Raw genomic sequence first — 13,534 nt, 5'->3', positions numbered from 1 at the left:
AGAGTGGATTAAAAAACTGTGGTACATCTACACAATGGAATACTATACTGCTGTAAAAATGAAGGAATTCTTACCATATGCAACAGCATGGATGGAACTAGAGAGCATTATGCTAAATGAAGCCAGTCAATGAAAGAAAAATACCTCATGATCTCACTCATTTATGGATAATAAAGACCATTATAAACTGATGAACAAAAATAGACAGAGGCAGAGCAGCCTCGAACAGACTGTCAAACTACAGCCGGAAGGCTGGGGGGCGTTGGGGGGCGGGAGTAAGAGATCAACCGAAGGACTTGTATGCATGCATATAAGCATAACCAATGGACGTAAGACACTGGGGGGTAGAGAAGGCTGGGGGATTGTCGGGGAGTGGGAGGGCGAGGAGACATATGTAATACTCTTTGTAATACTTTAAGCAATAAAAAAATAAAATCTGTCCCCCTCAATTTAGAGTTACTTATTTACTCTCTTTAACATCTCAGTAGAAAAGTTTGGGAAACACCAGAATGCATAATCTCTAAGGTCCCTTTCGAGTTCTCATAAGCCATGAATCTGTGTGAAAGAAATTTTTTCTTTTAAAGAAACTTTTTAAAGAGCAATTATAATCAGGATTATAACAAAAATTGTATTATAAATGAAGTTATAAAAACCATGCTTTTTACACCTATTGACAGTATATAATCCTAAAAAGGAAATTGAGGGAAAAATTAATGCCATCCTCCCCTCCCCCCACATATTACCCTGACCTAGTGTATCTTTTTTAGTAAATCTTGAGGCTACCCAAAACTTACTTCCACCTAATTTCCCATTTAGATTTGTCCCCTTAAACATGTCATGGTTAGACACAAGATACCTCTATTATGAAATTCAAAAGCCTTATCTTAATAATAAGGACCTATATCCAGAAGGCTAAAGATTAATAAGCAAAGTGCCAAGACAGAGGTGGGATGTTAACTGATCCCTAAAGTCAAATAGTAGGATAGTGCTAAGTAGGGAAACAAAATCTGAGCTGGATTTATGTGCTATGGCCAATCAAACAAGCTAAAAAAGACAGAAGTGTACATATTTCAAAGTAAATACTGAGATCACTGTTCTAGTCCATTCACAACAGGATTATGTAATAACATCAAAATTGAAAAATAGTAACCAAGTTAAGTTTACAGTAATTTCTTGTGATACACATTAATCTGAAAATGAAACCCCTTACTATGGAGCCAAAACACAAGTTTACAGTGTCAGAAGTAGGTATCAGAATTCAGTATTAAGATGCTGGTGACTCACTCACCTTGCAGATGGGTAGCATATTTCCTGTTACACCAAATCCAACCATAATCCTGACTTTCTAACTTCCCTTAGTCTACAATTTCCCTTACCATTCCCTCAGAAAAATTTCTGCCTATTTAAACGGTCTCTAAATGAATATGCTAACATATACATACAAACATGCATATATCATTTCAAAAACTTTATCAATTCTCCTGAGCACAAAAGACTAATCTATTCTCACCATCCTATAAAAATAAAAGCCTAATATGCAAATCGACCAAACTGCAGAACGACCAGTTGGCAGAGGGAGGAGACGGCGACCTGCGGGCGATGGTGACCAGTGGAGCCAGTGGAGTCGGAGGGATGACTGGGGGGGGGGGGTATTGGCCAGTGCCATCCCCTGATCGCTCCACTGGTCACCTCCCACAGAGGGAGGCCAGACTGCTGCCTGGGCCATCAGCCTGACATCCCCTGAGGGCTCCTGGTCTACAAAAAATCGCAGGCCAGGCTGAGGGACCCCCCACCTGAGTGCACGAATTTTCGTGCACCGGGCCTCTAGTTAATAAATAAGGCCTTGCCTCAAGGGCCAACCAGAGCAGACTTCTCTAACTTACATCACTGAACTCCAGAGGTAAACTCTCAGTGGGCTGAAGCTCAGCAGCACTCAAGTACAGATCCATGGGGCCGGCTTCCAGATCGTCTGGCACAGACAGTACCTGCTCGGGCTTATACATCTGAGGAGGCAACTGGAAATGCAGTGGGCAGCAGGGATCTTCAGAGAGGCTTACAGGAACTGGTTTGTTGCAGGGTACCTCTTCAGACCCCTGGCAGCATTTGAAGAGAACCTGATTCGTGTCCTGACAAATATCTGCAGAAAAATGGTCAAGGGAAATAAAATGGACCTATGGGAGATACAAAATACAAGTGTCTGCCATGTAAAACTCAAGGTCTGCACTACAAGATAATTGGTTACAATTGACACAGAACAAAATGCAGTTAGCAATTTTTCTAATTCTATCTCAATCAATAATTTAAAACTAGTCCCCAACCTCCATTTCAAGATCCTAGCCATGTAAACTAGACACTAATCTTGTTCTCCCTTATAAAACATTTCAAAACACAGTGCTGAGCATACAGCAATAACAATCCTAGGAATCTACACTTACACAGAAGAGATATCATGACAACTGTAAACAGTCTGCAGAGGCCTCTACTAACCCCTTCCAAGACTCAAGAGAGACAAAGTTGTTTCTGCTCCGTTAAGACTGACAAAGTTTTTAAACCTTGTTTTCAAATGCTTACATGATAAAATTGTTTAAAGCAGCAGAGAACTGGAACTGGAGAAAATGGAAGCTCTAATAATAGTGACTAGCTATCATACCCTGAAAGAAAGTAAAAATACATTTTCATACCCTTTTTTGGGGGGGTGGGGGGGGTGGGAGGGGAGTGTTGGGGAATCCTTTTATTATCCCAAACAGAAAAGAGATAATTTCATGAAAGCCCATGGAAAGAGAGTAATCCAGGAATGCTCCTAGGTGCTCTAACAGGACAGCCAATGTTAAGGCTAGAAGCAGAAAAGGATTATTTCCAAGTTGACAAAGAAGCTCTGTAGGATGAATCAAAATTGAAATCATAATCAGATCAAATAAAATTCCAGTTCAAGTTACTGTACAAAGCACATTTTACACAAGTGTTATCATTTCTGAAAATCCTAACTGTATGGTTATTTTCCTATTTTAAATTTAGGCTTATTTTTAAGTACAAAAGCACAATTTTCTATAAGCTGATTGTTTCCAGGATTATTGAATGTCAAGTGTAATCCTATATAATTCCTATATAATAAAGAGCTAATATGCTAATTAGACCAAACAGCAGGACGACCGTCTGGACAACCTTCCAGACAAAGCCGGGACTGCGAAGGCCAAGCCCCTTGCACAAATTTTGTGCATCAGGCCTCTAGTTAATAAATAAATTGGGGAGGGGGGGGAATGTTAAGGTAATTTTTAAAAACTAAAAAATCTAATGCACATTGTAATTTTTAAACCAAATAAAAATTCTTTAATAAAACCATTTCTTTCATGATGCTAAGACAGGGTTTCACAACCTTGGCACTAATGACATTACTGGCCGTCCTGGGCATTGTAGAGTGTTCAGCAGCATTCTTAGCCTCTACCCACTAGATGTCAGTAGCACCTCCATCTGAGTTATGACAAGCAAAATACCTTCACACATTGCCAAACAGGTCAAAATGACCCCCAGATGAGAATCTATACTCTAAAAGAATAATGGTACAAAATAAATAAATATTTATTAAATGAAAATAAATGATCAAATGAACAAACATATGAATCTGATGGGAACAGATTTGCAGTCTCTATGTGCTTAAGAAAACCCCAATCTAATTTAAATTTTTAATATTTAAAATGTTAATCCATTAAATGCTTTAATCACAGTATTTTTCTTGGAATTTAAATGACTTTCATAAATCTCTTATTTAATACCACATATCCTGGAAAAATCCTCCCCCCATCCTCATCCACCCCTTTCTTTCAGCTGGGGACAAGAAAGACAAAGAGAAGGGAATGGTTGACCTACAACTAGAGTCTGCATCCTTTACTTTCAGTCCAGGGCTGTCTCCATTAGACCAGAGTAAAGAGTTAACAGGTCACCAATGGCAGTCGCATCTTTCTCTGGGATACGGACTTAAGGAAGGGTAAGTGACTTAGGCAACTATGGAATGAAAAAGAAAAGAACACAAAAGAAAAAATACTTCTCTTTTCAAATACATTTCATTTTCAACTTTGCTTTTTAAAATATTAATATTCTAATAAACTGAGTATAGTACTGTAATGGGTGGGGAACATCCAATCTGCAGGCCATAAAAGGCCCACGAAATCATTTGGTCTGGGCCTGCCAAGGCATTAGGAGTGAGTTAATTATAGAGCTAACCAAAAGCAGGCAAATTTTTAAGTTGATAATTTTATATGGCCCACGAATGATGTTATAAATATCCAAATGACCCTTAGCAGAAAAGGTTCCCCACGCCTATACTACAAGTAAAGTCTAAACTACTTTGATACCTGTAAGTTAGTTTTTTGCCTTATGAAGTAATTCAAACTCATTGAAGAAAACCTGAGAAGTACAAAGCAGAGGAAAAAGGGCATTCATAACCCCACCATCCAAAAATAGTCACATTTCTATTAAACTTCCTCCTAGTATTTAGTTCCATGTAGTTAGAACATACCCTACAGAATCCCATATCCTATTTTTGTTATTATCAAATGTTTTCCCAAATCATTCATAAAGTTTATTAAATTTTTAATGATAACATATTACTATTATTTTGTATCATAATTTTTCCCTCCTCATCTCTGAAAATTTTAAGTCTCAAATTAGAGAAATTTTATGTAATACTGGTCCTATATTTAATTATCTCCTTAAATAAATTCAGAGGTGATAGTAACATATTAAAGAATATGGATAGTCAAACTGCTTTATAAAAAGCCTATAACACTGTATGTTCCCACTGGCAGCCCTTAGAGGGTCCATTTTACCACACTGTCACCAACTTTTAAAATTCACTCATTAAAAATCATATATATAAGCATCAAACTTATGGATTAAAACATTTGTTTTATTTCCTATTTATTTACAGTAATAAGCACTATTAAACTATCAACTACTTCTTTTTAAATCTGTCCAAAGATTGCCTTTAACCAATTCAGTTTTGAGAATTTAATTTCAGTTATTAATTACTTTGCACAAGATTTTATACATTAAGGACAACAATCCTTTAGCAGACATTTGTTGTTGCAATAATTAATAAATTGGTAAAAGATTTTTCAAAAAGAGCAGAAAAGTCAGTTCTCCTCTTCCTATTGAAAAAATATTTTACTTTTCAGTGTTTTATCTCTTGCCAGACAACTGAAATCCAGCAAGATTTATGCCTTTCATATAATAAAAATCAGACTCAACAAAAGTTTTTACAGCCGAAACCGGTTTGGCTCAGTGGATTGAGCGTCGGCCTGCGGACTGAAGGGTCCCAGGTTCGATTCCGGTCAAGGGCATGTACCTGGGTTGCGGGCACATCCCCAGTAGGAGATGTGCAAGAGGCAGCTGATCGATGTTTCTCTCTCATCGATGTTTCTAGCTCTCTATCTCTCTCCCTTCCTCTCTGTAAAAAATCAATAAAATATATTTTAAAAAAAAGTTTTTACAGTGAAAGTCGCTTTCTCAATCAGTGTCCATATAAAATGTACTTTCACAATAAACAGTACAGTTTGGTACTATGTAAATATAGTCCTACAGCAGATTCAAATGATGCTCTGATGGTTCAAAAGCAAATTAACCGGGGAGTAATTATCCAATTTTTGGAAAAAGTAAGTTTCCAATTTGAATGAAGTCTAAGTTAAGAGCACTAACCATACAAATGGATAATACTCAAAGGAAGCTCACAGTTCAGAATTGTCCTTTGTTATTGGTAGAAAATCCACAATTTTTTTTTTATTATAACTGGATTTAACAGTATTATAATTCTAACAAACAAGTTAAAGCAGGAACCTCTGTATCTGGAATCCCAGTATTAACTGACTACAAATAAATATTAGCCCACATCTATCACCAATGACTCAGATGTTTCTTTCTAATGAACTGACCATTACATTTCCTAAGTTCTGAAATGGCCAACAGACCATAGAAAGATATTTCTTTAGGCTCCTGCTTGAAACCAGCAGCTTCAGCAAACTGCTGGCCTTGATTCAGGGCCAAAGGATAACAAAGACCTTCAACTGAGCAACTATCAGTGTCTCCCACTAGCCTTTCGGTCTAGCTAGCCAACTGAACAAAGTAAAAAGATACGATTAATGCAGTGTCTGGTCATTGGAAGAGACTGATTAGAACAACGAACATCATCCACAAAGGCCAAGCACCTCTGACTGGAACGAGTGGTATGGGCCTAAAATGGAAAAAAACAGGTAAGTAAAAAAACAAATAAAAACACACAACCAATACGCCCACAAAAGAACATACAACCAATTATGTATGAGAATACTTAGTTATAAAATATAAGAAAGGTACATCTTTAAAAGCTAAAAAATTCAACATTTAAATGTATTCACCAATACGACGCAAAAAAATAATTTTTAAAATCTCATGTACAAATGAATCAACCCTAATTTGAATCTTACCCCTCCATATTCTGAACGTGCGACATAGACTAATGATTTTCAAGCTATTTTATCTTTTAGCAGAACCCTTCTCGAAATTGTAATCTTATGTGAAACTTCAACAAATAAAACACAAAAATGAAATTACTCTTATTGAAGCAGAGACCAAGGGCCTGAGAAAAAAATTTAAGTGATCACTTAATTCTACTCCTATCAACCTTACTTCCCAACATTCATTGCTCCTATTATTCTACCTATTTTCCTGCCTTCTAAAACACGATTCCCAAGGAAAGTGGGCTTAACCTGCCTATTTCTGAACCAAAGAACTGAGAAATCTGTGGCAACCCCTCAATTTGCAGATGGGAATAGAGGCCCAGAGAAGTTACCAGCGCAGGCACAGTACTGGTCAGAAGAAAACTGAGACTAGAACCTGCGTCTCCGGACTTCCAGGTAAGTGCTCTTTTCCTTTTTCTTTTAATATATTTTATTGATTTTTTACAGAGAGGAAGGGAGAGGGATAGAGAGTTAGAAACATCCATCAGCTACCTCCTGCACACCTCCTACTGGGGATGTGCCCACAACCAAGGTGTATGCCCTTGACCGGAATTGAACCTGGGACCCTTGAGTCCGCAGGCCGACGCTCTATCCACTGAGCCAAACCGGTTAGGGCTAAGTGCTCTTTTCAATATACCCCACGTCCAGTAAGTCAGATGTCAGAGCCAAGACTGTACCACAGTGCTTGGACAATTACTTTATAAAGGAAGCAAATTTATAAACCTTACAAGTATAGACACAAATTACCTGTTGGGCAGCACCATCTGTGGCCAGCATTCTGCGTTCCTTCAGCTGCCTATGTAGTAAGGCTTCTACTCCATAGCGCTGACGATACCTCCGAAGACATTTTAGACGCTTTAAGTTATCTCGTTCTTTGGCCAATAGTCCCTCTGGGCCAGTCAGGAGACTACTACCTGGAGAGTCAACAACAGTCAAGATGTTATTTGCCAAGAAACCAAACAAGGGCTAGTCTCCAAATTAACAAGTGAACAGAAAAATCTTGGGCCAAAAGATGGGCAGTTTCAAAAGCAAATCAGAAACCTGTCTCCTCCACTCCAGATACCAACAGAGATAAATGTAACTACTAACAACATGTGGGTTCACATGTTGAACATACAATAGGTTGTTGCAACTTGCCTAGAGCTTCATGTTCCACTTTCCGATTATGTAAGTAACGACGCTTCTTCTCTTTGAGCAGATGCTGAAGCCGTTTAAACTGGTCAATGTACAAAGACTGTAAACGAATTAGTTTCTCACGCATAATCAGAGCCACTTCTTCAGCTGTGTAGACACCAGCATGTCTGGAATAGAAAATTCCCAGCAGTGCATAAGAAAACACAATAATAAAACCCAAGTTTAAAAAGGGGGAGAGGGGCATTGTTCTGCCTACCACAGAAATAAATAAATAAATAAATAAAATAAAAAGAGAAAAAGATAGATATTAGACGATATTTAATAAGCAGTCAGTGCTGATACAATCACCTTATTAACAGGAATCTTTTTACCATTCAAGTTGTTACATAAAAAAAAGAAACTGATTGATGTGTCTGTCTCCCTCTCTCTCTCTCTCTGTGTGTCAAATCAGTGAAAATATATCCTCAAGTGAGGATTAAAGAAGAAAAATAAAAAAATAAAATAAAAAGTTAAAGAAAAATTTACTAATTATTCTTAAGCTGAAACTTCATCAGTCCTAGATACTGCTATAAATGAGCTTTTAAAGATTACTTTTTATAAAGCAATTAAGTAAATGGTTACTTTGAGGCAAATCACAAAGATATATATCTACAAAGGGTTGTGGGGGGACGATGACTATGACAACAGTAATTGTAGTTAGGATAAATCTCTAATGACATCATCAAAAATACAAATAGTAGCCTTTCTAAAACAATCAAGTGAAGATATATGCTGTAAATTGTTAATGGTTCAAAAAGTGGCCCCAGTTATGACCAACACTGACACCAAAAAAGAATTTTAAAAGAATTTCATTAAATAAACACTTGTATTAAATATAAGATAGCCCAGCCACCGTTGCTCAGTGGTTGAATGTCAACCTATGAATCAGGAGGTCAGTTTGATTCCCAGTAGGGGCACTTGCAGGCTCAATTCCCAGTGTGGAGCGTGCTGATTCTCTTATCATTGATGTTTCTACCTCTCCCTTCCTATCCCTTCCTCTCTGAAATTCACAATAAAAATATATTTTAAAATATATATATAACAAGATAGTAATATGTAACCATATTAATAAATTATTAGCAGACATTTACCAACTCTATTTACATTCCTAAAAATGCATATATTTTAAAGAGCCTAAATTTATTTTGGATAATGTTTCTCGTAGGATTAAAAAAAGCCTTGCCCTCGCCCTAACCAGTTTGGCTCAGTGGATAGAGCACCGGCCTGTGGATGAAGGATCCCAGGTTCGATTCCAGTCAAGGACACTTGCCCGGGTTGCTGGCTCAATAGCCAGTAGTAGGCAGGCGATCAATGATTCTCTTTCATCATTGATGTTTCTCTCTCCCTCTCCCTTCCTCTCTGAAATCAATAAAATGTATATAACAGCCTTGTATTTCATTGCCTAATTGCTGCACATATTTGGACCTTTATTTTTCCCTTTGGATGTTCCTTTTAGGAGAAACTGACATTGAGTACCTAATCCTTTTAACACATATTTCTCACATAACTGATATTTTGGTTGATAAAGTAATCTCTTGTAAGTTATATTCATATGACTGTATCCCCTAGACACTGATCTCTAGATTATTAATAAAATCAAGTTTCTGGACCTTTAAAAAACTTTGTGACCCTAGACAGCACACACCTCTTCAATGCAGCAAGTTTGGCATTTACAAAAGCACAATGAAAAATAAAATAAAAAATATGCTTGATATAAAATTACTGTGAAAGAAAACAAGCATTCCTTCTCAAACTACTTAGATGGACTTTCCAAAAGAGTATTTCGGAATTGCTAACTACACTGAAATTACTCAAGAGAAATAGATTAAAATCTACTCAGAAAAAATGTAACCCTAAATGACTTCTAATAAACTTCAGAATCCAAGGTAATGAAGAAAACTCTAAGACTTGAAGTTCAGCCGAAACCGGTTTGGCTCAATGGATAGAGCGTCGGCCTGCGGAATGAAGAGTCCCGGGTTCGATTCCGGTCAAGGGCATGTGCCTTGGTTGTGGGCAGGTCCCCAGTGGGAGGTGTGCAGGAGGCAGCTGATCGATGTTTCTCTCTCATCTATGTTTCTAACTCTCTATCTCTCTCCCTTCCTCTCTGTAAAAAATTAATAGAAATTCATTACTCCTTCCATTATTTACATCCTTCCACATAAATCAGTGGTTCTCAACCTTGGCTGTACATTAGAAATCAGGATTTTATTTTTTTTAAAATATATTTTATTGATTTTTTACAGAGAGGAAGGGAGAGAGATAGTTAGAAACATCGATGAGAGAGAAACATCGATCAGCTGCCTCCTGCACACTCCCCACTGGGGATATGCCCGCAACCCAGGTACATGCCCTTGATCGGAATCGAACCTGGGACCTTTCAGTCCACAGGCCGACGCTCTATCCACTGAGCCAAACCGGTTTCGGCTGAAATCAGGATTTTAAAAAGATTCCCAGGTGATTCTAATGTGCAGCCAAAGTTGAGAACCATTGACCTAAATTGTCAGTGTGAAGTGCTAAGAAACATAAGTCAGAAAAGAAAAAAAAAAAAAACGCAAACTAAACTAAACCATGAGACATAGCAATATGAGACTTAGAGGAGGAGCAATCCTGAATGCTTTTATGTTTCTACAACTCCTAAAATGAATATGGGTTCAGTGAAGAGAGAAACCACAGTAAGATATAATTAGACTGATTACTCACATCTTGGTTTCTAAATCAGTTTCTCTCTCTTAGGCATGAAACCAAAGGATATTCTTGAAACATCTTTTTATTTTTCTTAAAAAAAAAAAAAAAAACCCTTAAGATGTAACTTTGCAAATGTAGTTTTTCAAATACAATCACTTTATTATTCCTGAGGTTTACGCCAAGAATGCATTCACGCCCTAGCCAGTTTGGCTCAGTGGATAGAGTGTTGGCTTGCGAACTGAAAGGTCCCAGGTTCGATTCCTGTCAAGGGCACATGTGTGGGTTGTGGGTTTGATCCCCAGTGGGGGACTTGCTGGAGGCAGCTGATCCATGAGTCTCTCTCATCATGGATGTTTCTATCTCTCTCCCCCTCTTCCTTCCTCTCTGTAATCAATAAAAATATATTTTAAAAAAAGAATTCAGCGGAAACCGGTTTGGCTCAGTGGATAGAGCGTCGGCCTGTGTATATTTAAAAATAAATAAATAAATAAATAAAGAATTCACATTAATTTCCTCTTCTCTAACTGATCTAAGCATTTCTCAACTCTCCTATGTCCAAGAAATTTCCTATTTTCTCTCCTATACTTACTCAGGTGTAGAATTAGATGTCCAAAAGTTTTCCCAAATTACAAGACCTCTAACAAAGAATCAAATCCTGCTTCAAAGTGAAATGATGATGAATCATGACACTTTAATTTACAGAATCTGTTTCTGCTCACAAACAGCTAAGCTTTCTTCAGCCCTTTTAGGTTATTAATCTTTTAACAGTATGCAGTACTACATTCCATGTACTAACTACATAAAATATTTAAAAGCCTATGTGGAATTACAACTTACTTCAAGGGATCTTCTTGATCACTGTCTATGCTATCAGCTTCACTGTCAGGGTCACCTCTCCATGTCTGATCCACAGTAATGGGTTCCTGCTCCCCATCACTCCAGCTGTCTTCATCTGAGGCAAGGAAGGGACAGCAGCCATTAAGACTTCCCACCTCTGTAACTCCGCCACACAAAACTAGGTTACTTAACACATTAACCAAAATCTTAAAATTGAGTTAACCATGCCCTCAAACAGACAAGGTCCAACTCAAAGTTATTTTTGTTTCCTAAAATTACCTTACCTAGCAAAAATGGTATGTATAAAAAGAGCCATTAAGAAAACAGTCATAAACTCAGGAAAGTAAACCTAAGCACACTCTAGGGCGTGGCTATAGGGACTGAAGTGTTGGCAAAGCCACAAACAAGTCCCAGCTTAGGGGGCACAGCCCTCTTAGCATAATTGGGCTTGACCTTATGAAGCTCCCTAGATCCATCCTAGGTAGCTAATGGGCTGTGGGAGGTGCAGCAACTGCTGCCAAAACAAGTGAAACTCACAAGAACATTGGAACTATGGTGACCACTACCTTGTTTACCTCCCGCTATAAAATTAGCATCCACTTGCCCTCTGGATCTGGCTCTGTGGCCTCAGCCAGGCACAGGAGATCCACTGAGCCCTAGCTTATTCTCTTTATCTGTCTTTTCTTTAAACCTTAGTACCCCCCCACACACACACGCCTCAGGCTCACAAAACCCTTGGCTGTGCTGGCTCTGCACAGCACACTACTTCAAACTGAAAAGAATTGGTAAATAACATAGCAATCCTAGAATCTCAACAATTTGCCAATCTATAACAATAAAAGTATAATATGCTAATTAGACTGGACGACCTTCCGGACAAAGCCAGCGCTAGGAGGGAAGCCCCAATCCTGGGTGCCTGCCGAGGGCCGGAGGGAAGTCCAGGGAAGGAAGCCTGGCTTGCACAAATTTCGTGCATTGGGCCTCTAATGAATTAATAGTATTCTATTATCAAGTACCATATACTGTGCTAAAACCAGTAAGTTCTTGTTACCTTTCTTCCTCCTTTTTCATTCTAGGAGAGAATATCCTTACCCAGAATTCGGCTGGCTTCACTGCGACTACTTTCCGGAGTCTGAGGCCCCAGCTCTGTCTTAGCATACGAGCTCAGCTGGCACAAGAGTGCTTCACCCACAGGCCCTGGAGTGGCCTTCTTCATTTGAGCATGAAGTGCCAGTGCGTTCCTACGGGCATGTTCAGCACAGAAGGACACCCTAAGGAGACAATTAACATTTTATATTCAGATAGGTCCTTTCTTGAAAAAGTTCAATAATTTTCATTACTCACTGATGTTTAGATCATTTTTAGGAAATTAAAATAACCGTTATCTCGTCCTAGCGGGTTTGGCTCAGTGGATAGAGCATCGGCCTGTGGACTGAAGGGCCCTGGGTTTGATTCCGGGCAAGGGCACATGTCCGGGTTGCAGGCTTAATCCCCAGTAGAGGGCATGCAGGAGGTAGCCAATACATTTTTCACTCCCATCATATTTGTTTCAAGCTCTCTCTCCCTCTCCCTTCCTCTCTGAAATAAAAATATATTTAAAAAAATAAATAAAATAAAATAACCATTATCTTCATTTACAAATATTTAAAAGTCAAGTGAGGCAGAATAATTTAACTGGCCCAAGATCAACTCATTTGGTTTTACTAAAGGGAAATGCAGGTAGCATAATCTAGTGCTATATCCACCAAACAAAGCATTCTGACAATCTCAACAAATCAAAGAAATCCACTTTCATCTTTCAAAACTGGTTCTGGAAGACAACTCTACAGTTTACTTCAATATTAATACACAGCAGTAATAATATGTCGCACACAATTTTAAAAAGGTATATGCAGAATGATCTACCCAAATTATGCTCCACGTGGATATCTTTGTATGTAATGAAAGCTATGAAGCCTTTCCGAGAATACACATTTTGCGTATTATTTAATAAGGTTCAGAAATGGCCAAGAGGAAGACAACTCTACAGTTTACTTCAATATTAATACACAGCAGTAATAATATGTCGCACACAATTTTAAAAAGGTATATGCAGAATGATCTACCCAAATTATGCTCCACGTGGATATCTTTGTATGTAATGAAAGCTATGAAGCCTTTCCGAGAATACACATTTTGCGTATTATTTAATAAGGTTCAGAAATGGCCAAGAGTCACGGACCCCAGGGTTAAGAAAAAACTAGATTATCCCTTTAAAGATGAGGGCAAACAATCCAAAGAGAAGATCTGAGTGATCCAATTGAAAACAGTACCCTTCCAGTGTTCACCAATTTTTTTTCTTTTCCAAGGAT

The 13,534-nt window shown here is 38.1% G+C and overlaps 1 protein-coding gene across 4 annotated transcripts in view; it reads right to left on the bottom strand.

The window, feature by feature from the left end:
* The window catches only part of KANSL2 (KAT8 regulatory NSL complex subunit 2), a 20,246-nt gene that overhangs the window by 4,663 nt on the left and 2,049 nt on the right, over positions 1-13,534 (bottom strand). For 3 of the 4 annotated variants that reach the window (XM_006755487.2, XM_015558591.1, XM_006755486.2), the window contains exons 2-7: positions 12,276-12,454; positions 11,184-11,298; positions 7,626-7,789; positions 7,236-7,402; positions 6,127-6,223; positions 1,884-2,137 (exon numbers count right to left, since the gene is read on the bottom strand). In XM_006755487.2, the coding sequence (XP_006755550.1) occupies positions 1,884-2,137; positions 6,127-6,223; positions 7,236-7,402; positions 7,626-7,789; positions 11,184-11,298; positions 12,276-12,454 (976 nt within the window). The remainder of the gene's footprint in view (positions 1-1,883; positions 2,138-6,126; positions 6,224-7,235; positions 7,403-7,625; positions 7,790-11,183; positions 11,299-12,275; positions 12,455-13,534) is intronic. The other variant, XM_006755488.2, reaches the window with a different exon arrangement.

This window comes from Myotis davidii, unplaced genomic scaffold (genome assembly GCF_000327345.1).
Source record: "Myotis davidii unplaced genomic scaffold, ASM32734v1 scaffold290, whole genome shotgun sequence".
Taxonomy (NCBI): Eukaryota; Metazoa; Chordata; class Mammalia; order Chiroptera; family Vespertilionidae; genus Myotis; species Myotis davidii.
Note: the sequence above shows the minus strand (reverse complement) of the source record. Positions and strands in the feature narration are given on the sequence as shown.